Source organism: Dendrobium catenatum, unplaced genomic scaffold (genome assembly GCF_001605985.2).
Source record: "Dendrobium catenatum unplaced genomic scaffold, ASM160598v2 fragScaff_scaffold_133, whole genome shotgun sequence".
NCBI classification, from domain to species: Eukaryota; Viridiplantae; Streptophyta; class Magnoliopsida; order Asparagales; family Orchidaceae; genus Dendrobium; species Dendrobium catenatum.
The window spans coordinates 6803160-6827096 of NW_021318595.1; the positions used below are offsets into that span (position 1 = coordinate 6803160).

The 23937-nt window shown below is 33.3% G+C and overlaps 3 protein-coding genes across 3 annotated transcripts; all 3 read left to right on the plus strand.

Moving 5' to 3' along the window:
* The first annotated feature begins 2737 nt into the window (after positions 1-2737).
* LOC110100099 (protein trichome birefringence-like 9) lies at positions 2738-6556 on the plus strand. The gene is made up of 5 exons (XM_020827495.2): positions 2738-2776; positions 3016-3431; positions 4065-4454; positions 5006-5164; positions 6232-6556. The coding sequence occupies exons 1-5, from the start codon at positions 2738-2740 to the stop codon at positions 6554-6556; spliced, it is 1329 nt and encodes a 442-aa protein (XP_020683154.2).
* Positions 6557-9161: 2605 nt separating this feature from the next.
* Positions 9162-17268, plus strand: LOC110100081 (putative RNA-binding protein YlmH). Its single transcript, XM_020827473.2, has 10 exons — positions 9162-9311; positions 9393-9508; positions 11555-11686; positions 11890-11963; positions 12035-12140; positions 12255-12323; positions 13810-13874; positions 13985-14083; positions 15544-15643; positions 17016-17268. Exons 1-10 carry the CDS (start codon positions 9179-9181, stop codon positions 17076-17078), a joined length of 957 nt encoding a protein of 318 aa, XP_020683132.1. The 5' UTR covers positions 9162-9178; the 3' UTR covers positions 17079-17268.
* A 772-nt stretch (positions 17269-18040) lies between these two features.
* Positions 18041-23824, plus strand: LOC110100082 (COX assembly mitochondrial protein 2 homolog). The gene is made up of 4 exons (XM_020827474.2): positions 18041-18202; positions 19419-19489; positions 22694-22798; positions 23395-23824. Exons 2-4 carry the CDS (start codon positions 19445-19447, stop codon positions 23494-23496), a joined length of 252 nt encoding a protein of 83 aa, XP_020683133.2. The 5' UTR covers positions 18041-18202; positions 19419-19444; the 3' UTR covers positions 23497-23824.
* The last annotated feature ends 113 nt before the right edge of the window (positions 23825-23937 follow it).

A 23937-nucleotide genomic window follows, 5' to 3' on the forward strand; every position in this document is an offset into this window, starting at 1 on the left:
GCCTAAATGTCATTTAGGTGATGTGTTTGTTTGTCACATTAAAATAATAATAAAATATTAATATTTTAATTAAGGATCAGGTTTATGGAGAAAGGAAAAGGTGATGAGGACCTTTTATGTAGCCCTTTGTAGCTTGGTGCGCTCTTATGTATTTCTGTGGAATTTTTCTCACAACTTATTTTGGCTATTTTGTATGCTTGGTTTATTTTGTTTGGTCTATTGTCCTTGTAAGCTTTGTTCAAATGGTTTTCATCTTGCTTAATGTTGGAGATCTTGAAGATTAAGGTTCCGGTCTAAATTTTCTTCTCCTAGATTCTTTTTGAATTTGCTTGATTTCTCCCTGCTTTTGAATTTAGTCTTTTTGATGAAATGCAATTGAATAAAGGAGTTTGAGAGAAAGTATTACAAAGGCGGCACAATTTATTGTTCAACGTCTCGATATTCTTGAATTGTAGAGGAGATTGAAAATTCTAGTTTTTTGCAGAAGATAAAATGGGGGGTCTCAGGAATTGATCCTTCTTGTGCGGACAAGAGGTTGGAAGTTGCAATTTTTGAGAGATTAGAGAGCGATAGAGAGTTAACTTAGTAAAGGATAAGGAAACTGATAGGATACACTTGTAGATCTCAAGTATTTCCTATCAATCTTCGAAAAACAACGAGTTTTATCTACCAAAATCCACACAAAACCAAAAAAACAGTAAATAATTTGTATTACTTGATAAAAGGGAAATGGAAAATAACAAGATACAATTGATCCTCTATGATTATTATTTATTTTGAGTTTTAGCTTTTACGACATTGAAGTCCAAAAGGCATGTCATGTCTAAATAACCACAATTAAAAAACGAGCATGAAAGCAGGCATCTTCACCACTCATCTCTACAATTTTTATGTATATGCCTCAAATTGAAGCAACATTCAATTAAGTCTCCGTTTGGGACAGCTTTCTTCCTGCTTCTTAAAGCAATTTTTTAGTACAAAATGCTGTTTTAAGAAGCAGTAAGAAAGCCATCACAAACAAAACCTAAATCTTCCTCGATAAATGCTATCTAGAATTGCTTACTTGTTTTTGCTGTTATGGTATATCCAACCAATATTTCCACATACATATTCCTTTTACAAACAGAATATTCAATCTTAAAATCATTGGATTTGCTTTAAGATTGAATCCGCAATATGATCAATCAATTAACTTTCATATCACACTAATCTCAAAGAAAATTCCTCTCAACCAAATTTTGATCAATATGACTGAACACTCATCTGCATTACTACTATATTTTTGTGCCTCAGACGGATGCCGACTACTGGCTACTATCAGAGACCGGCGTCAGCATCACAGATATGTGGAGCACCCCATGTATCCTTCGCATTAATCTTTTTCTTTCCGTTAACTCTTCCTGGAATCACGATTATGCTTTCTTAATTCTAATTGAAGCTGAACAATGGGACGGAAATCCTGACGATTTCATAAATGTTACCGTTAGCACCCCCCGCCCAGACACCCCAGCTGGTGTTGCCGAACCTCCTAACTTGATCAACGACCAAAGATCAACTTCGGTAAATCAACAAAACTAAACAGCTTAAATATAACTATCTGCTCTCTTTTAGTTGGAAAGCAGCAAAGAGATCTGTGGCTGTGGAAATCGGAAGTTCCAGAATCTTCCAGGGAGGTGATTGAAAGGTGTAAATCAGGTTAGAAAGTATTATCCCACTTCCACTGTTGATGCCAATTTTCTTCTATTCTGCTAGGTTTCAATAATTTCTACATTAGTTTATTCAAGTAAATTCTATATTCTTCTTACTTTGGTGGTTAGAGGAGATTTTTGATATTGAAATTAGAACGGGGGTGGTTGTGATATGTAAATTATTAAATCTGGAATGTGAGGGGACAAAACTTAGCTAGATATTTATAAATGTCCAATGCAATATTGTTATCTGTGGAACTCAACCAACATTGTATACCATGAATTTTTAATCAGACATTCCTTCTATTCTTATTGTTAATGGCAGTCTGATGTTCAGTGTTGGGAAGAAGTGAGAAGGTTAATTTTGTCATTTCTTTCACTAATTTACTGCTTTTTAAAGCAGCTTAATTTTTGTATTATAAAGCCACTTTAAAAAGTAGTAAAAAAGCCGTTCAAAATGAAGCCAAAATTCATCATCTTTAACTCTTGAAGACACTTATCCACTTAAGTTTATAGGTTTTTATTTTGAAAGTACGCTTAAATCTCTATCTTTTCATTCATTTTATTCTTAAATTGGGGGATTTACATGCATAGTATAATTGTCATGTATTTGTGTATATATTATTTAAACTTTTATATTTATGTATATAATATTTAAATTTTAAATAACATAAAATTATTATTATTAGTAATTTATTTAAAATAAAATAGTTATATATATGAAAAGTTTAAGCTTTTTCTGTTTTTGTTCTTAAAAGCTCCTTTCTCCGATTCGATTTCAAAAATAGATTTCTAAAAATTATTTTTTAAAAGCAAAAATTTAAATTAATGACGAAAAAAAATTCTTAAAAATACACATTATTTTTTAATAATTGTTTTTCTTACAACAAATGTAAGAAAAAAGTTGATCCAAATAAAGTTTAACGCATGTTTGAGACAACTTTCTCGTAACTTGTTAAAACGGCTTTTTAGTTGTGCTAAAAAAATATTTTAGAAATTAAAAAAGAAAGGTGATCCAAATTTGAGAAATTAATCTGTGCGGAAACTGGATGCAGAACGCTGTTCGGAGACCAACAAGAATGCACAATGTCAGTGCTACCGAACAACGGTGGTATTGAGCTATACTGAACAAATCCTGTCGAGTTACCGAGCGCATAGGTGACGTGGCGTATTATGGTTAGTCTTCGGACGATGTTCTGTGTCCGCATAAAATAATTGAATCTAAATTGATTATCGATTTGATTTGTTAAAGAAGAATACAAAATATTCTAAATGAAAGAAATATGATTTTTTTTATTTTTGGTTTAATTTTATCACCTTTTTTTAGTTAAACAAGCGGAGCCTTTCCCTCTCCGGCTCTCCTTCCTCTCCTCTTCTCTTCCCATCCCCTCCTCAACTACTTCTTCCTTCCTTTATGGATCCACCTATCTTCACAGCCTCTCCCTTCCTCAAAAGGCTATTATCCCATACTCTCATCTCTCTCTTCCTTCTTCTCTCCCTCTTCACCATCAACCAAACCTTCTCTCTCCTCTCCTTTCCCTTCACCTTCCCTCAGCTCTCTAATGGCCGCTCGGACGACTGTGATTATTCAGACGGAAAATGGGTTTTTAATGGAGGCTCTGATCAGTATTACTCAGAGGAATGCCCGTTCATTGATCCTGGTTTTCTCTGTCGCTTCAATGGAAGGAAAGATATAAACTATCTTCAATGGCGATGGAAGCCTCATAGATGCAATTTGCCAAGGTGCTTTTTGTAATAATTTATTTGTTCAGTGTTTTTATTAGAAAAAAAAAACTCTTTTTTTTTTTACTAAAAATGATAATTAAGTGATTTTTTTATGAAAAAAAAACTCTATGTTTAGATATCTAATTGATACAAATGAAAAGTTTGAAAATATTTAGATTTGCTTATACATGTGAAATTTTACTTATTTTAATTGTATTTAAATGATATACATTTATGATTTTGATTTAGAGATAAATAGAAGAATAGTGAAGGTATTTATTATAAAATTTATAATAATATAAAAAATTATTATGATATTTAGATTAGAATAATATTTATGGAAAATGAAATGCAAATTTTCATGATGGTTATAATAATTCCATTCATATGATTATATTAATTTGTTATGTAATTTTATGATAAAATAATAAAATATTAAGACAAGATTTTTTTCGAGATACCTTAAATTTCATTTAAATTTTGAAAATATTATTTTTTCTTAAAAAAATAAAGCATGAATTCAAATATTTGACATATTTATTTTTTAATTTTTTTTTATTATTTTAAGCTAAGAGGATCTCTTGTGTTAAAAAATATAGGTTCAATGCTACCATTTTTTTATTATTTTTTTATTATTTTTTTTATTTTTAGGTTCAATGCTACCATGATGCTTGAAAAGAGCAAAAATAAGAGGATTTTATTTGTGGGGGATTCAATAGGGAGAAATCAATGGGAATCTCTACTTTGCATGTTATGGATTGGCATTGCAAATCAAAGTAGAGTTTATGAAAAATATGGGAGCCCAATCTCAAAGCACAAAGGAAGCCTTATCATCTTCTTCAAGGACTATAACCTAACCATTGAGTACTATAGGGCTCCTTTCCTTGTGGCTATTGGTAGACCTCCACCAAACTCTCCTACCATTGTCCACAAAGCTATTCATGTTGATATGCCTCATTGGGAATCTAAGAAGTGGGTCGGCGCCGATGTTGTTGTCTTTAATGCTGGGCATTGGTGGAATGACGATAAGACCCTGAAAAGGTAGACTGAATGTTCTCTTTTCTCCTTATTTTATATGTTAGAATTTTAAACCATCTCGTTGTATTTTATGAGGTTGGCGTAGTGTGGGTGTCAAAACAGGTTGATAGATTGAGTTCGGGTCTGATTCACACTAGTAACCCGAATGAGTCGACTCACTAGTAACCCAAATGATTTGAATCTGATCTGTTAACATGTTTTGGTTTAAAAAAAATTATAACTTAAAATTTGATATTTGATAAACAAATAAGAATGTTATGCCCACAAGTAAAAAAACTTGAGGTAAAAATATATTAACGGGCCATTTTCTGGAAAAAAATGGGTTTGTGGGTCAACTCAAATCTGGTCAATTTAATATACCTGTCAAAAATTCCAACCAAAACCCAATTTTTTCCAATCGGGTTTGGGTAGAGTTGATGGGTCGGGTCATTTATTAACACCCCTGCCATAGTGGCTCTTTATCGACGAATAAATATTTTTCTTATGCTGCCTTCTTGTAGGCTTCATTATGACGGCTTTTTTATTGCTTCTTAAAGCAGCTTTTTACATTTCAGTGGAAATTATTTTCAAATTGGGAACAAAATAAATATGACAATGGACGTTAAGGAAGCTTTTCGTAAAGCTATTCGAACCATAAAACAATGGGCAGATGAGAATCTCCTTCACAGAAAGAGCTTTGTCTTCTTCAGAAGCTTCTCTCAAGCTCACTACAGGCAAGTTCCAATTTATCAATTTCTTTATTATTTTTTATATAATTTTAAATTATAAAAAAATATTTTTAAAATTAATTATTAAATTTTAATTAATAGTTATGTTGCTTTTAATCAAATTAAAGCCATGAAAAAGAATATTATTAAATTCATTCTATAATTTATAACTTGGAATATAAATTTTCTGTTTTAAGAAAATTTTAAATTATTATTTTAGCTATTACAACATTGAAGTTATTTTTATAATAATAGTCTGATTTTTTTCCAATTCTTATTTTATTTTATAAAAATCATATGGAAATTATTGTCTAGATTTTTGGGCACTAAAAATTTAAAAATATTTATTCATGGTTAATTTTAAATAGGGTAAATATATTTTGCTACATAAAATTTTTCTAATTAAAACTCCTAAAATAATAAAATATACATAAAAAAGAAAACTCAAGTCAAACTTTATAAAAATGAGTAATAACTAATATATATTTATAATAGAAAATATAACTAAATAGCAAAATATTAAGACATTTACATATAATCAGTAAAAAAATTCAAAAAATATATAATAGAATTTCCTCAATACATATAGTAATTTAATAGATAAAATACAAATTTATGAAGATATTTACTATGTATTTAATCTATAATTTAACAACATAACATTATGACACAAATTGCTCTTTTAAAAATATTAGAATTTCTATCTCATATCATATATTATGACATACATCAACATACTTATTTCATCTACGGGTGTCAATATTCAACCTGACCCAAAAATCCAACGAAAATTTTAGGTATTGGTCAACCCATTTAGAAAATTTGTTGGATTCCGTTCAACCAGAAAACCCAAGTCAACCCGAAAACATGCTAGTCCCGTCATCCATGCTCGTGCGCGCATCTTGCCCGCTTGCACTCGGGTCGGCGGGTTGGGTCGTGTTGATCGGGTTGTGTCCAGGTTGAGTTCGGCTGTTTGGGTCAGGCGAGTTAAAGCTAGGTTGGATCCGAACCTGACCCAGAAACCCATTTTGACACCCTGATTTCATGCTAAATTTTCTTATTTGTGAATGCAGCAATGGCAGCTGGGACACTGGCGGCAGCTGCGACAAAGAAACTATCCCCAGCACCAAAGAGAAAAAGCTAAGAGCAGAGCCATGGAGCAATGGAGTTATAACTGAGGTGATGAAGAAGGAAGGGGAAAATAAGAAGGTGAGATTCTTGAACATAACTTATCTCACCGAGCAAAGATCCGACGGCCATCCTTCCAAGTACATGGAGAAGCCCACAAGAGCCGTCGATGCAATACAGGATTGTAGCCACTGGTGTCTTCCTGGTGTGCCTGACGCATGGAATGAGATCCTGTGGGCTCATCTCCTCTCCATGGGCTATGGGACATGAAAGCTTAAGGGTTCGTTTGGGGCAGCTTTCTTAATATTTTCGTAAGCAACTTTCAAGCATACAAATTTCAAGTTCAAGAAATTTTTGTACTAAAAAATTGTTTTAAAAAGCAGTAAAAAAGTTGTTCCAAACGAAGCCTGAGAATATTCATGGCAGATATTTCTTAGGCTTTTTTTCTTGATACAAACATGTATAGAATTGAAATATGATTTTTTTTTTACTTAGGCTTCATTTGGGGCAGCTTTCTTATTAATTTTTAAAGCTGATTTCTTACTGTTTTTTAGGCTTCATTTGGGACTGCTTACTTACTGCTTCTTAAAATAATTTTTAGCACAATAATTATTATACTCAAAAGCTGTTTTAAAAAACAGTAAAAAAGCTGCTTTAAGAAACAGTAAAAAAATCACCTCAAACAAAGACTCAGGTCAAGAAGATTAAACCACTTTAATACTATCTTTTATGCTTCTTGTCATTTATACTTTCATTTGTTATTCTATCTCTCTCTCTCTCTCTCTCTCTCTCTTTTAGTCTTTGATTGAGTAGTTTTTGCTGCTGGTGATCAATTTGTCTTGTCTCACTCAAACCTCAACAAAAGGAAAAATTATTGTGCGCGCGATCCAAACGCTTCGGATGCTGCGTATTTGCTGCTTATTTTACTGCGTATTTTTTTATACATAATTTTTTCTACGTATTTTTTGCGTATTTATTGTGTACTTAGTGAGTATTATTTATTTGCTACTTATTTGTCACGAAAAAATTATGTATAAAAAAATAAGAATAAAATAAGCTGCAAATACGCAGCATCCGAAGCGTTCGGATTGCATACACAATAATTTCTCCAACAAAAGCCTCTATCCGCTTTCTGGCAAGCCCACTTCTTGTCGTTATTAGTTTTAATCTAATCAATCACATTTTTACATAAGAAAATAATCTCAAACCACCTCAAAAAGATCAAGCTAGAAAATCATACTCTTGAATTTGGTTGAACGAAGATTTTGTTTGGACGGCTTTTTTATTGCTTCCCAAAACAACTTCATAGTATAAAAAATTAATTTTTGTATTAGGAAACTGCTTTAGGAAGCAGAAAGAAAGCCGTCCCAAACGAAACCTAAGGCCCAAAGAACTGAGAAGATCTGATAGATCTCTATGTGAACCTGTAAGGAAATAAGGAATCAAATAGTTTGTAAATGATTGAGCTAATCAAATTTGGTCTAAGCATTCTTGGGTCAGTAAGATGAGCTTGATCCAATGAGTATAATAATCTTCAAGAAGCATGCATACAATCTCTCTAAGGCTTTGCTTGAGACGGTCTTTTTATTGTTTTCTAAATAATTTTTTAGTAAATTTTTTTGTGCTAAAAAATATTTTAGAAAATAGTAGAAAAGCTATCCCAAACATAATATTTGAGAATTATAATAAAAATATAAGAAAACTTAAGAGACTTAGTCTTTGTTTAGGGTAACGTCCTTACTGCTTTCTATAACAGTATTTTAATACATTTTTTTTTTAAATTATACAATTTTTGTACGAAAAAATTACTTTTAAAAGCATTAGAAAAACTGTTCCAAATAAAATTTTATGATATCTTTACCTATCCCTCTTATTTATAGAAAAATAAGGTGTTTTATGGATACCAAACCATGGTTGAAAATGACCCAAAATACTTGAAGTAAAATAAATTTAAGTGTAAATTTCAATGGTGGTGGAGCCTGGTGGTGGCGGCGGTTAGCGATGGTGACGGGTGGCGGTAGTGGAAAGGAATTCAGTCTAAAATGTGTGATTTTAGAACATAGTAAAATAAACTTTAGAGTGAAAATTGAATTATTAAAAAATTTACTCTGCATTACTTTTTTATCAAACCGAACATCAAAATTTTGCAAGACTCATATATTTAGAATAATGTATGTTCTTTTTTCATATGCATGATATTTGATTTGCTGAGAAAGAAATGAAAAGTATTCTAGATGCAGACGATTTGAAAATTTTGACATTTGGTTTGATGAATGAGAAATGAAGATTAAAGTTTTGTTGAATTCCTTTTTCACTCCATATTATATTTTTGATGTTCTAAACTCAAATGTTTTTGGCCGAATTTCCAATGCACCGCAAGTTGACTCCATTGTTATTGTCCCTGGCCAACCCCATTTGTCGCAAGCTGCTGTTTGTCGCCATTGGCCAACCACCGTCCTATGCTCCCCAGCTGTTGGCTGCCACTGGATCTGCCTATTTGGCCATCACCCATAGCCACCACTCGTCGTCTTTCATTATCTGCTATTGATCAGCATCATCATTGTACTTTATGTTGAATTCATTTTACTTCGAATATAAAAAAAAATTCACTTAGATTTGTTTTTTTAAATCATCAAAATAATTTCAAATATTTTAAATAAATTATATATTTTTTACACTTTATATCATTTAACATGTATTTCTTTTATATAATTGTAACCCTTTAATTATTTTAAAAAATAATTTGATTAATTTTTTTATTAGAATATCTGATTTTTTTTCTTTCAATTTCAGCTGCATGGATTTATTTTTAATCATAATTCAGCCAACCAAAGAGCTCCTCCGAGCGAAAAAAAATTGCTCGGTAGCAGGAGAGGCCAGAAAACCCGAAAGATGATTACGGCCATCGCCGCCGTTAGTGCTCGCTTCGCCGCCTGGCTCCCCGGCGGCAGCACAAAGGCCGGCCCTTCCTTGCCCCAATTTTTGAAATTTTCTCCTTCCCCTTCGCCTCCTCCATTGTCTAGAGGTATCCCTTTCTCTGTCTTGGTGCCCTAAAAATGTCGAAGTAATACGAAGTGAATCAAACATTATCGTGGTATTACGACAGGGAGGTGTGGGGAAGCCCTAGCTCAGAGAGTGGGAAGCGGGACCCTTAACGATGTATTAGTGCAAAGGATTGGGGACAAGAGTGTGGCTGATGCAGTTATAAACATTCTTGAGATGGTACCTTCTCTTGATTCATTTTCTTGTTCTTCTTTTAATGATTTTAAGATATGAAATGGCTGTTCATTTCATTATTATTTTGAGCAGTGGAAGTGGTGTAATATGATAGCTATAAGTATTCTCGTTAAGGGGCTATTTGGTATAATCACCATGGGCCAAAGGTCCATCTTCTACAATCACCTAAGATATTTATAGGACTGCGTAGAGCTACTAGCCGCAAGGAGATGATATAATCACGATGGTCTTAGGTACTTCTTCTCATAACCGTTTCAAAATCTCTAGCCCCCCATTGTTATTGGATTGGTAGAACTTAAGGAGGCGTACATGACCATCATCATTATGGAGGCGGTAGAGTAAAGTGACTGCTTGGCAGTGATTGATTAGTTGATAAGGTAGAGTGGCTACTTATTCCAAAAGAGATAATTGACCTAACTTGGCTAATGATTCTTGTTGGCAATCATGGATTGATTTTTTTTTTTTTTGGGAAATTTTGGGGCAGAAGCCCTTCTATTACTATGGAAAAGAGGATCAATTACAAGTAAAATAAAAACTGCTTATAAAGGAAAAACCCCTCATAAGAAACAACAAAAACTTATGAGGAACAAAAAACCACAACTATACCACCCAAATTAACCAAAAAAACTATATAAGGATCCAAAACGTGGTAGTAGATGCAGCGCATATAGGACTCAGGCTGTAGTCCGAGCTAGGATAACACCGGAAGCATACAGGATAAAAGCTCAAATGATCCCCTGGTTGCCATGGATTGATTCATTCAAGAGTATCTTTGCGCCCTATAATTCAATATTGAAGAGTTTTTTAGTCATTGTGGAAAATATGAGCTCGGGTCATAGTCATAATTTAATGGTGCTATTTGGCAGCAAAATCAATCAAAGTGCCTTAGTCATAACCATGGTTTAAAATTGCGCAATATGAGGCTCGCCTTGAGGCCCGCTTTGCACAATTCAAGTAAAAAACACCTCGATGCTTACGCCTCGAATTTTTTTTATGAGGCTTGCGCCTCAACTTGGTTGAGGCCCGCCTTCGCCTCACTGGCATGAGGCTTACACCTTACACTATATATATTAAAACTTACATAAATCAGGAAGTAAATGCCCGACATTGGACTCTATAGGAGAAGAGGAAGGGGAGAGAGCAGTTCATCATAATGATGATTCAAATGAAGAAACCCTTAGTGATGACAGTACTGATGACTTATGAGTTCTTATGTGATATGTCATTTCTATTTATTTTTGGAAATTTGAATTATATGTTAATGAAAAAAATACTGGGATTTGGGAAAGATAGAATTTTGAGTTGAACTATATTTCATGTTGTCTTATTATTGGGATATTTTGATTTCACTTCATATCTTATGCTTTTTTATATTTTATATTATTCACTCATTACTATATACAAAATTTATCATTTTATGTTTACGCAATCTTTTGATTTTGAGGCTTACGCCTCGCCTCACGAATGAAAAACGCCTCAATACCTGAATACGCAATTTTAAACATTGGTCATAACTATTTACATATGGTGTCATTTGGTGGCAAAATCATTAGTTAAAAGACACATGCCACATTATTACTAATGAGAGATTATTTGAGCATGAATCATATTAATATGCTAGACAAGACATTTACTTTTTATGAGCTGAGGTGCTGTTGAGATACATTGCTCCATTTTAATATATGTTATCTTTGTTAACAAATAGATTGGTTATCCAATATGTGTTCCTCTCATGCATCAATGCTTGATTCAAGTTTTTTATTATATATGCCTTATTTTTGTTCCTTTGTGGTTCATTGCTCTCCACAGCGTGAATAGAGGTGATATTGCGATACATGTTCTATTGTAACAGTGTTGTCTTCGTTAACCACTAGTTAGACAAATCTGTAATCTGTTGCTTATTAAGGATAGTCGTTTTTGTGCTTTTTAAAAGTAAAATTAGTCCTTAGGGAGTTTGCTTTTTTCATCTTATTTCTTTCATTCGTATATTCTTATGCAGATTTTAATTTTTATGTTGTCCTTTTTGGTAAGGCAAGCAGAGCTTCATTAAGAAGAGAGATCCTACAGACGGACTTTCTAACCCCACCAGTTCTCAAAGAATCAATTTCTGCTCTAGAGAAATTAACTGATGTCAAAGCAGTAGCTCATGGAGGATATCCACAGGTTATACTGAAACAAGTGTATTGTCTCCATATCCCCCCTCCCCTCAACTTCTTTTCTGTCCCTTTTCAAATCTTCAGTTAATTTTGAACGTATAAATAACCATTGCCTCTCTCTTTTTCTCTCCTCTTCCCTCCCCTCCCCTCCTCCTGTCACCAAGTTTGGACACTATACTTGTTATTATAAGCTCCATTGTTATTTTATAGGCTGAACGTTGTCGCATTTCTATTGGAAATACAGAAATCTTTACAACCGAACCAGATGTGGTTGCTGCTCTGAGGTCTTCACGTCTCTACCTGTATTTACTATTTTATCATTTCTTTAACTTTGCTAAACGTTCCTCATTTTCAGTATCTCTGGGAACTTCGAGTTTGAACTTTGTTCTCATGGAGATTTTCTTGGCTCAATAATTGGCACAGGGATTGTTAGAGAAAAGGTTGGAGATATATTACTGCAGGTACTTGTTATGGGAAGCTAAATATTTGAACAATTTGGATATATGAGGTGCTAAGTTATTCGAAGTGTTCTGTTGATCTGACAAGCTTGACAATATCTTACTTTTCTTTCACAGGGGAAAAGGGGAGCCCAAGTAGTTGTTGTGCCTGAACTCACCGAATTTCTTATATCAGCCTTGAATAAGGTATGCATATTTTTCAATTTCATAAAATTGAGTAATCAGAGTCAATCAGTTAGTAGTGTACATCTACCGGAGGAGTGGAGAAAATTAGCCTTTTTTTGGCATAGTTGTACATGTACTCTATAATGTGTCTACACGAGTCTATAACCTATTTTCAATGATATCATAGTCAGTATTGATTTTAACAATTTGGCCTGATTAATTTCCTGCTAATGATTGAACTTTGATGACTTTTATAGATGAAAAGTTTGACTTGATTGAGGGTTTGTTTAAGATGATTGCATCATTTTGTAAAAGTGGTTGTGAAGTTATTGTGGGAAAGTAATTTTTTGAAAGCTACTATGAATATTATATATATGTTTTTTTTTTTGAAATAGAACAAATGCTTTCTTAATGTAAAAAGCAGTTTCTCACTATAAAAATTTCTAGAAAACAATGAGAAAGCAACAAGAAAATAGTTGCTAAATGTAATTGTAGTTGCATTATGAAAAGCAAAGTAATGAAAAAACTATCCCAAACAGACCATATGTTCATCAAGAATGAGACATTGGTAGTGTTTTTCTTATGGAAATTTGCAAGTGCGGCAAAACTAACACATAAGTTCCAGCCCATACTCTCATGTGGTTAAAATGAGCCTTGAACTCATAGAAAACTCTCTATATTGATTTTTAGCAACTCATCAACCCAGAAATTTAAGCCAATGCATAAGGGATATATTTAGTTTATTGTAAACACAAGTCTTATTTTTACTTCCAATGTGGGATTATTTTCCACTTTCATGCATATCCTTCTTATTGGCCATCTCTCTTATTCAAATGGAGGTTTTGCAGTTCCAACAAATGTCATGAACCAAGATTATTTTGTCCTCATGTTTATTCTGATAGAAGGAAGGTTCTTTCCGAAGGTTGAATCTGCTCTTGCAAACGCTCACCCTCATCTCTCCTTCCCTCTCTCTCTCTCTCTCTCTCTCTTTGATATATATCTATTTATATTTGTATATCTGCATCTCTCTCGTAAGTCATACCGGGCTTTCAGCTACTTCCTATTTAATTGGGGTTTTTATGTACTGGCCGGGTTTTGTAGCACTTTCTAAAAGTCCATATTTTTCCCATTGTCGACATTTTTACTCATTAGCTGGTCTGCACCACTCCAACATGACATACGCATTTTTACCCTCTGCTCATCAATCTTGAATTAATAGATACTACATGTTTGTAACACGACACTCATGTCTAAGATATATATATATATATATATCAGGGGCGGAACCAGCTTCAATTTTGAGGGGGGGCAAGTACAATATTAAAATAATTAAATATTAAAAATAATATATATATATATATATATATGTTATTTAAAAAAAATTAAGCAAGAAAAATAAAAAAAATGTAATTAAATTGTCATGAAAATCATGAAAGAGAATTTCATAATTAGTTGTTCTTAGAAAAAATTATTCGTCTGAGTTATTTTTTCCTTTCTTTCCTTGCAGGTTGGTAATGTTCCTGTCTCATGTCAACAGATTCCCTTGTTTGCATTAGAGTATGAGCCACCAAGGTCAGGGGTTTTTATCTTGGTAATCCACTAATTCTTCCACCTTGCTTTAGTGTTGCTCTTTGCCTTATTTTCTGATCTACTTTGCACGTTCTTTACATACCTAATTGCAGAACTAAATCGTCTACAACGGTTGAAGCATCATTGCGGGTTGATGCAATAGCTAGTGCTGGATTTAATATATCAAGATCCAAACTTGTTAGCTTAATCAGGTATTCATTAAACAGCCTATATTTTAATTCTGTGGCTCTAAATTTTATGTATCTATAAAACTTACTTTCTGTATTTTTTTATAGAAGCTATGGATTATTCGTTTATGAGTTATTTTGAGTTTAACCTTAAAAGAGTTGGAATTGATCAGATCAATTCTGAATTACATCACTATATTGAGTTGTGCTATTTAACCTTATGTTCTCTTTGTGGCCATCATTTTTCCTAGATAAGCTTTGTTTTTGAATGCTTCATGTTACTCTTTTCTATCTCCTCTTGTTGGTTGTATCCTGTCTATTTACTTTTCTTTAATAAATAAAATCTGAGACTTGGTGTAAGTCCTAATAAATTTTGAAGATTTGACGCAATCACCATCATCAATGTGCCTGTTGCACTAATAACAGGATAATATCAAGCGCGAGGGTGACCATATGGCGTTAATAGGAGATCTAGGCAAGTACGCCCCACTCCTATGTAGAATGATGTGATATAGAGGAACAAATTCAAATTTTGTTTAGACCACAGTAATTGTAGGCATGAAATGGAGGATTGTAAAATTTTGAAGGTCCCTCTTAAGAAGCTAATCAAAGAAGGCCATCTAAAGGAGTTCTTGACGCAGCTCATAGTAGATAAAAAGGTATCATGCCAAGGAGCAACAACAACAACAACTAACCATTATACCCAAAAATGTTATTCATAGTATTAGGATCATGATAGAAAACAACCACCTATAGTGCAGAAACGGTGCAGATTTTTCAAGCTTTGTAGAGAAATAAGAGAGAAATAAGAGGAAAAAAATACTTCAATTTCAACAATAGAAGAAGAAAACAGTAAACCGATACCAGAATCTTCAAGTCGGGAGGAAGATTCAACTCTCGAAATTTCTAGCCAAAGCTTAGTGCCCAAAAGCAAACCCTTGATCTCAAATTCGGTCTTTAAATTCAAGATAATCCTAATCCTAACAAGAAGAAAATAATTAAAGACAAGAAAATTTTCTTAATCTCTAAACAACCCTAATTTGAATTTTCACTCAAATCCTAAACATCATTAGTGTATGGGTCTCTCTACTCCATCCACCCCATCTTTGTTGGTTTCGCCCCCTTTGGTCCATCTCTTGTGGGTAAGAACCGGTCCAGGTTGGACCGGGTTTAGCCGGCCCCCTTTGGGCCGGCCTAATAGATCATCTAGGTAATGACTGGGGGAGTTGGTCCTAAGGTTGTTCGACATCCCAGTGTGAGAGAGCTTATTGAGTTTGAGATCCATTATTCCTCTTCTTCTTCCACTTCTGTAAGTGGGAAAGGAATACTTTTTCTTTATTATCAATGAAAACCTGTTTATTCCTACAATTTTTTCAAGCTTTGTTGAAATATTTTTTTCTTCATTATCTATGAGGTCATGTATTTATTGATTAAAATTCACCAAAACTTGTTAGAAATAAAAAAAATATTATTTTTTTATTCAGTAATGGAGATGTGCGACTAAACTGGTCTCCGGTGATGAAAAATGGCACCATACTCAGGACAGGAGATATTGTTTCTGTAAGTGGGAAAGGAAGGCTAAAGGTAAAGCTCATCCCATCTTGTTACAAATTATTTCAAAATTGAAGTTGAGGCATCCCTTTGCATAATTGGTTTAATTCTCTCTCCAATAGTTCTAATAAAAAGGGTGGTCTATGAGAGAGATTGATTGGATGAAGATATCCCGACTCAATTTTCCTCATAATAATGTTTCGTTTGGGACATTTTTCTTATCATTTTTTAAAATAATTTTTTTAGTACAAAAGTTTCTTCAACAAAAAAATGTTTGTATTAAAAAAATGCTTTAGAAAACAGTAAGAAAGTTGTCCCAAATGAAGCCTAAGTTTGCAAAATCAACACTTGACTTGGGCTTCGTTTGGGATGATTTTTTTATTGCCTCTTAAAATAACTTTTTAGTACAAAAATTAAAAAATTTATACTTGAAAGCTGCTTTAAGAAGCATAAAAAAAGTTGTCCCAAATAAAATCTTAATGTATTCTAACATCATATTTATAATATTGCATGAAAATGCATGACATGTGTAATAGAATACCACAAAAAGAGTCGGTTTTCATAAAGTTTTAGTATTTTTGTTATAGATTTTATAATAAATATTAAATGTCTTCATGAATTTATATTTTGATTGTAAAGTTAATGTTTTTGGTAAAAAAAATTAGGAGATTTGCATGCATACAACAATTTTTTTCTCTTTATATATCTAACTTCCAAACATTTATAATTATTTATATACCTTTTAGTGTCTAATCCTATAAAAATATATAAAAATATATGGATGAAAAGGTATATTTTACTTTAAATAAGTTAATATTAGTAATATTTTAATGCAATTTAGATATTTGAGTGCTTTATAAGTAAATATAAAGATTTAGATATTAGATATATAAATATATAAAAAAATTTGTGGTATGCATGTAAACCCCCCAAAAAATTCATATTTCATCTTCTTTAGCAACCATTCTTCTGATTACATGCAAACGTCTTAATAATTATTATTTACAATAAGTATTTTTATTATTTTGTAAAGTCTATAAATCAAAATTACATAGTTTCATGCAAATTAAATACAACAAAAAGCAATCTTTGTCATTATTTAGAGCCCATTTCGCTGAATATATTGCATGAGATTACATAATTTCATGCAAATTCATTGGTTTGTGATTTCTCTACTCAATATATATGTTTTTGTTCATTTTCAAGGTGGGTTGCTGTAGCTTTATGCTTCGTTTGAGATATCTTTCTTATTGCTTTCTAAATCAGTTTTTTAGTACAAATTTTTTTATTCAAGAAATTTTTATACCGAAAAGCTATTTTAAAAAGCAATAAAAAGCCGTCCCAAATAAAACCTTAATTGCATATATCATACAATCATTAATCTCATCTTTCTATTAAACTGCAGATTGGGGAAATCAAAACCACAAGGAAAGGAAAATTCTCAGTGGAATTGATCAGATATTTGTAACCCTAAACCCTATATGAATGTGAATCCCTCATGAAATCAAAATGGTTGGTTTTTGCATCATCTAATCAGAGTCAAATGTTGTGAATATAAGCAGAAATGTACAGAGTTGGCTGAAGAGTTTCAGCTTCTTTGGGATATTTAATGTAAGAATTGAAGGAAAATGAAGAATTAGTCTTAGTAATTTAGTTTATTATGAGCATATAATCATTGATTTATTTATTATTTTCATTCCCTTACACTTTAACATCCTAAAATAATGTTGTTATTATTACTATGAACAATGAAATGATTTTTTAAGGGAAGTGTTTGGGCTTAATCAAAACTAGTAGATGTTTTTATAGGTGTGATAGTTCATGGTATTTTTGTTAATAAAAAAAGATTTTGACGGTATATATGTAAATATCCACTTTTATGTGGTATGTGTAGCGGTATTTTTGTCTTTAAGGCTTCTTTTGGGATGACTTTCTTACTGTTTTTTAAAAGTTTTTTTTGTACTAGAAAGTTGTTTTAAGAAACAGTAAGAAAGCCGTCCCAAATGAAATTTAAAATTTCATTGAAAAAAAATAACAAATTCCAATGGTGGATCTCTTCTAAATCTTCATCTTCATTTCTCTTCTCCTTTTGGGGTCTACAATTATAGGATGGTTTCAGTTTGTTTCGAGCTACCTCATTCGCTCGATTTCTGGCGGTAGGACTTGTTACGGTTTCGTTTGGGATAGCTTTCTAACTATTTTTTAAAATAAATTTTTAATACTATAAAGATGCTTTAAAAAACAATAAGAAAATTATTCAAAACAAAGCCTGAATCGTGTCAGAGGTGTAGTTGTATAAGCAATTATATTTTTAATAATTACTAGTTTTAGTTTTAATAAATATAAATAATATAATTTATATTAATTAAGTTTAAATAAATTAATTAAATTAATTTATAATTTAAATGTAGGGTTTCTCCATTTCTTTGTTGCTATTCTTCTCCCCGCGGCATTTCTTCGTTGCTGCTTCACTTCGCCTGAAGTAGCGTTTCGTCGCTTCTCCTCCTCCTCGCGGCCATTTCTTCGTCGCTTCTTCGTCCCGGTCGACGACGTCGGATTGGAAGTCACAAAGGGATCTCGCCCGCTGTGAAGGTAACCATTTTTCTTCACAATAAGGCCGCCGCGCGAGAAGCGTTCGCTTGCAAGTCCGGAAATCCCTTAAATCCTCCGAACGGAGGGATTTTGTAAATCCTGGATTTACACCGTAAATCCATAAATCCGGGATTGAGGATCGATTCGGATTTACTGAGCGCTCTCAACGTCGGGCCTAAATCCTGCTTAAGTCCCGCTACCAAACAGCCCTAAATCTTGCCAAATATTTTTTCGAGCTACATAAATCCTACTACCTTCTTAAATGTCATTTTAGTCCCATTTTAGGCTAAATTCGTGATTTAGTAAATCCTGGAGGAAGTAGTAGGATTTAAGAGATTCCTCTTCTCCTCCATTTAAATCATAAATGGTAAAGCTATATGTCTTAACAGTTTTCTAGAATTTAATCAGATATAATATCTTTCATGCCAAAAAACATTTCAGGATTTGATGCCTCCAAGATTTACCAAATCCTATTTGAATTAAATCCCACTTGTAGTCTGACAACCCGTTATTAATGTTTTACATGGAGTTTTAAATTTGAATGTTGCTGCTAGAAGCGGGGTAATGTTTTATGTTTCCTTCTTGACAATCTCAATGAGTTTTTTAAGTCTTTTTTATATTGGTCAAGTTAGAAGCTTTAATATGCATTATGCAATGCTGATCATTGATTCGCATGAGACATGGCTTACCATGTTTAGCTTGTTCTGCCTATGGGATTGTTTGTTTTTTGCTCTTTTAGGCATCATTATCTAAATTTTATTGAATAATGTTTGATTTACACCTATGGAAGATTGAAGTAATGAGGGTCTCATTTAAGCTAAATCCTGATTGGGTTCTGTAAGGTTTCCATCATTTTTAAAAGTTAGAAGAGAAGAGAAATTAAGTCTTGGAGCATCATTGACCATTTTTTATAACAATGCAATCAATCTCTTAAGACTGTGGCAATGAAGCAAAAAAATAATAATTGGATAACTGAACTGCACTTAATACTACTTAAATTTGAATAACACCTTATTGCAAATAAAAGTGGAACAAATACCATTAAATGACCTCTACATTGATGGCATATCACAAGCAAGCATGCAAAACTGTTACTCTTGGGAGATTTCCAGCTTTCTTTATGTTGTTTTATTTATTGCAGGTTATATAGTTTTGGAGTAATAGCTGCAATAGTACCTAACGTGCAATTTCTTCTCTTTTTTTTGCCCACATGTAGGTGCTCAAGCCCTCCACTGTGTCACAATGCATCCTCCTCTAACACTGCATCGGCATCCAATGTGTGTTGAAGTATGTATAACATTAGCAATATTACTATTTGTTTAATTTTTCTATCTGTATCTCTCAAAGATCTTGTAGAGTTGTTATTGACATCAAAAGGTTCAAACATATGTGATTTACTTAATATTTAGGTTGAAGAGATACTTGGTTGTAGAAAAGGAGGGATAAAAGGAGAGTGATAGAGCAATTGGTAAAGAGAGAAAATGAGACAATTGAAGAGCAAGAGGCTATAAAGCATGGACATGACACGATGCAAATACAATAAAATGACATAATTGAAAAAAAAAAAGGACACAACATGCCATGGAGTATTGTTATATTTCATAAATTATTAGTATTAAATATATAATTTCTTGTATTTTGTACTTAAAGCATCATAGAATACAATATAATATCATATGCATATAATTCATAAAAGAAATTTTATAATAATAAAAGAAAAACAAACCTTATTTGTAATAAAAGAAATGCATGAAAATATGTCTTCTTTAAGAAAGAAACAATAATAAAAAGGAAACTGCTCACAAAATCAATACAAGCGATGTGTAAATTAGTTGCACTTTCAAAAAGTACTCCAATAAAATAAATAAACTAGGCCTCCAATGCATTTTATTATTTGCTTGCTGTGTCAGAGCTATGCGTGTGTCCAACAACAACAACAACAACATCAAACCTTTATCCCACTATGTGGGGTCAGCTACATGAATCCTTTTTCTCCATTGTGTTCTATTAAAAGTCAAATTCTCATTTAAATCTAATAAGGAAAGGTCATTCCTAATATTTTCTAACCAAGTCTTTTTAGGTCTACCCCTACCTTTCTTAACATAAGTCAAATCTAATACATCAACTCTCCTAAACAGGTCATCAGAAGGCCGCCGTTTTATGTGACCAAACCATCTAAGGCGACTCTCTCTAATCTTATCTTCTACTGGAGCTACTCCAACCTTTTCACGTATATGCTCATTTCGTATCTTATCTCCAAGGGTAAAGCCACTCATCCATGCGTGTGTCCAACAAGTGCCTAAAATGTACACGGAAGGCCTTTAAAAGTGTCCATGCTTCATAGGCGAGAGGCATGGAGAGGAGAAAAAGTGAAGCAACAAGTGCTAGAGAGAGAGAGAGAGAGAGAGAGAGATGAGGGAGAAAATAGTAAGCTTTAGGATAAAGCACTGACATCTAGTGTAACTACAAAGTTTAGGGATGCAATTGAAGTTCTTGGATCCTGTACTTAGGCTCTTGCTCATTGCTGTCTCTATGGTTGTTAGGTTCCTTAATATCGCTAAAAAGTTCATATAATGTTGCAAGTTTTCACTATAAGGCAATGTTGCTAGTTATGTGAGAGCTTTGAATTCGTTTATCTCTGTAGTGACTTCTCCTACTCCACCTCCTTGCTAACACCAAATTGTCAAAAGATAAAATGTGCTTATACATTGGCTATGATGGAGCCACAAAGTTGAGGTAGTCACATCACTAGTATTAAGCTATTGATGGTGAGATGGCTGTTGATTGGGCACTCACGATGATTTGAGGAATGCCATTTATGCTTCGAGCCACGGTAGAAATGTTAGTGTGAAGCAATGAAATGTATAGGTATCATGTCAAAAATATATTTTGAAAGAGCATACTGATCTCCCGTTTTTAAAGTTGCCACCGGAAATCCCATTGAAATTCAGCCTAATACCAACTGTTGTGCAATAAATATAGCGGAAACAATAAATCACACAAAAAATAACACAAAGAACACGGTAATTTATGTTGTTCGGCGAAGATGTCTGGGAGGGGAGTATGATTTCACTATATTGGCTGAGAAGAAGGATTATAATTGCTCTCTCTTTCTCTCTTCTACAACAGACCTCAAATCCCTCAATTTATAGATTTTAGGCAAAATAATTAAGGAAAAAGCTTCCTACTCTAATTCCCAATTGTTGGCTTATGAACGTTAGGTTCTTGTTTACTACTCTCTCATTGAGGCCTCCACTATAACATAAATCCTCTTAGTCATACAAGAGCTTGGGCTGATTCTTTACTAGTAATAACATATTTTATTCCACCTTCACTTGCTCCATATTGAGAGATTGGAGGTTTGCTTGCCCACTAGCCATGGTGGAAGCACCAGGTGGAGGCAGCCACCTCTGTGTGCGCGTTGAGCGACTAGCTAGGATAGGTGGCTATTAATTGGACACTATAAAAGTGATAAGAGCAATGTTCTTTAGGCGCAAGAGTGTAGATGCACGACATCCATTTGTGAGCCACCACCATAGTAAATCTAGCTAACCGTAAGTTGGATGCCAACTCCATTTCATGCGGTAGTCGATTACATCCGTTACCTCTAGTCATCATTTTCTATGAACCATGAGCATCATGATAATTAAGACCCAGATTTCTAACTTCCTACACTCCTCTGAGTCATAGATTCTCCCCTGTGTGCTCTTGGAGTCGTCGACAAATGGGTCACTTGGATGGCACTAGGCGTATCTCAAAAAGGGGATTAAATCTATGACCAACACTAGGGGTGTAAGTGAGTCGAGCCGACTTGCGAGTTAGCTCGAGCTCGACTCATTTATGGGCTCGCAAGCTGAGCTTATCGAGCTCATGAGTCTAGCTCGAGCTCGCAAGCCGGCTCGAAATTATTAAATTTGAATTTTTTTTAAAAAAAAATTAACAATAAATGCCCCATATATTTTGAATTCCCGCTATGTTCTAAACTCTAAAGTCCGGTTGCAAATTTAAAATCCCGACATGTGTTTCAAGAACTCATAAATCCTACGCGTATCTCAATGGTCTGCCTCTCTCTCTCTCTCTCCCCTCCCGCCGCAGTTTTAAAAGACCGGACTGGACAGGATATGACCTCGCGGAGGCTAGACGAGCTGCTCGATCTCGTTTACAATGGAATGAGTCGAGCATGAGCTCGACTTTTGAGCTCGACTCGAGCTCGCTTTTAACATGACGAGCTGAGCTCAATTGTGCCAAAACTTTGACTCGTTTACCCCCCCTCGCCAACACTCAACAGTCTAGCTTGTTGCCTTGCAAATGTCATTGGGTGAGTTGTGAGAACGGTTGAAAACTACTAAATGCATACTGATTTATTATTTATCCGCTCAGCCTAATGCATGGTCAATGATTTTCTCCAGAAATCTATTCTCCGTCTTTTCTCTTCCGTGTTTGTCCTTTTGTGTGATTTTGATTGCTAATTACCATACACCAACATTTCAGATCATCGAGCTATTCCAAAAATGTCACCAGGACCATCCAATTGGAAAATTTTTTGGAGAGTGCACTGATCTCAAGTTGAAGCTTGACCGCTGTTTCAGGGAAGAAGTAAGTTTTTTTAAGGAGAAATTTTGGGGATGCATTTTAAATTTTTTTTATTTGATTTTGAGTTCATTAATGCTTATATTACACTCTCCTTAAAGTAAATTTAAGAGTTTTGAAGGCCATTATGATAAAATTTTGGTCACAACACTTTTCCCAATTTTTTATTTATTTTAGAATATTCTGATCAAATTTGGGTGAGGCTTTACTTTGAGATAGTATAAGTATGAGATATTAATCAAATTTTATTTTACACTCATTTTAAAGCAAATCTTACGATTTTCATACTCATTTTGATAAAAAAATTTATCACGACATCTCCAATGAAATTTTTTTTATTCTTACGATTTTCATACTCATTCTTTTTCTCCATTATGTCCATTTAAGAAAGGTAGAGGCAGACCTAAAAAGACTTGTTAGAAAATATTAGAAATGATCTTTCTTTATTAGATTTAAACGAGAATTTCACGAATTCATGTAGCCGACCCCACGTAGTGGGACAAAAGGCTTGATGTTATTGTATTTCTATGGTGATTATGGTGTTAGTTAGTTCCATTCCTTGATGATAAGTTACTGACTGTGCCATCCTTTGTTCTGTTCAGAAAGCTTTGAGGAGAAAGGCTAATTTTGAAGAAAGTAAAAAATTCAAGGAAAGATTGAAGGCATACAGGAAAGAGATGTCTGAGAACAGTTCAGAAGAATAATGCAAATTATTTCTTAGAAATTCAATCAACATCTACTACTGAGTAGCTTTCTCAGCAATAAAGGACGCTTTGTCTGCTCAATATGTCATAAGAACGGCAGTAGTTGCATAACCCCAACTTCGTCAACCCGTCAGTAGGGACTGTAGGAAGAACGAAAGCTAATTTGACTCGACCAGTTCAAGTGATCATAGTCTTCCATCCACACTTACACTCAAAGATATCGTTTGTTTATTTTATATTGCTTGATTGAGCTGTATTTTAATCATTTATGTTCTTATATACTTTCACTTATTTATATTGTAAAATGGCAGAAGAAGAGTTCCTCATTGTTGATTCAGATGGCACCTTATCTATTTTTTACTTAACTTATGTGTATCTTTAGATAAGTTCAACAATCTTGATGTTATATATATTTATATTAATTTATTTAAAATAAAATAT

Coding starts and splice junctions, on each gene's coding strand:
- LOC110100099 (XM_020827495.2), top strand. CDS start 2,738: ATGCAGAACGCTGTTCGGAGACCAACAAGAATGCACAAT. Junction 4,455..5,005: donor GACGATAAGACCCTGAAAAG/GTAGACTGAATG, acceptor TTTACATTTCAG/TGGAAATTATTTTCAAATTG. Junction 5,165..6,231: donor TTCTCTCAAGCTCACTACAG/GCAAGTTCCAAT, acceptor TTGTGAATGCAG/CAATGGCAGCTGGGACACTG.
- LOC110100081 (XM_020827473.2), top strand. CDS start 9,179: ATGATTACGGCCATCGCCGCCGTTAGTGCTCGCTTCGCCGCCTGGCTC. Junction 9,312..9,392: donor GCCTCCTCCATTGTCTAGAG/GTATCCCTTTCT, acceptor GTATTACGACAG/GGAGGTGTGGGGAAGCCCTA. Junction 12,324..13,809: donor TTATATCAGCCTTGAATAAG/GTATGCATATTT, acceptor CTTTCCTTGCAG/GTTGGTAATGTTCCTGTCTC.
- LOC110100082 (XM_020827474.2), top strand. CDS start 19,445: ATGCATCCTCCTCTAACACTGCATCGGCATCCAATGTGTGTTGAA. Junction 19,490..22,693: donor GGCATCCAATGTGTGTTGAA/GTATGTATAACA, acceptor CCAACATTTCAG/ATCATCGAGCTATTCCAAAA. Junction 22,799..23,394: donor ACCGCTGTTTCAGGGAAGAA/GTAAGTTTTTTT, acceptor TGTTCTGTTCAG/AAAGCTTTGAGGAGAAAGGC.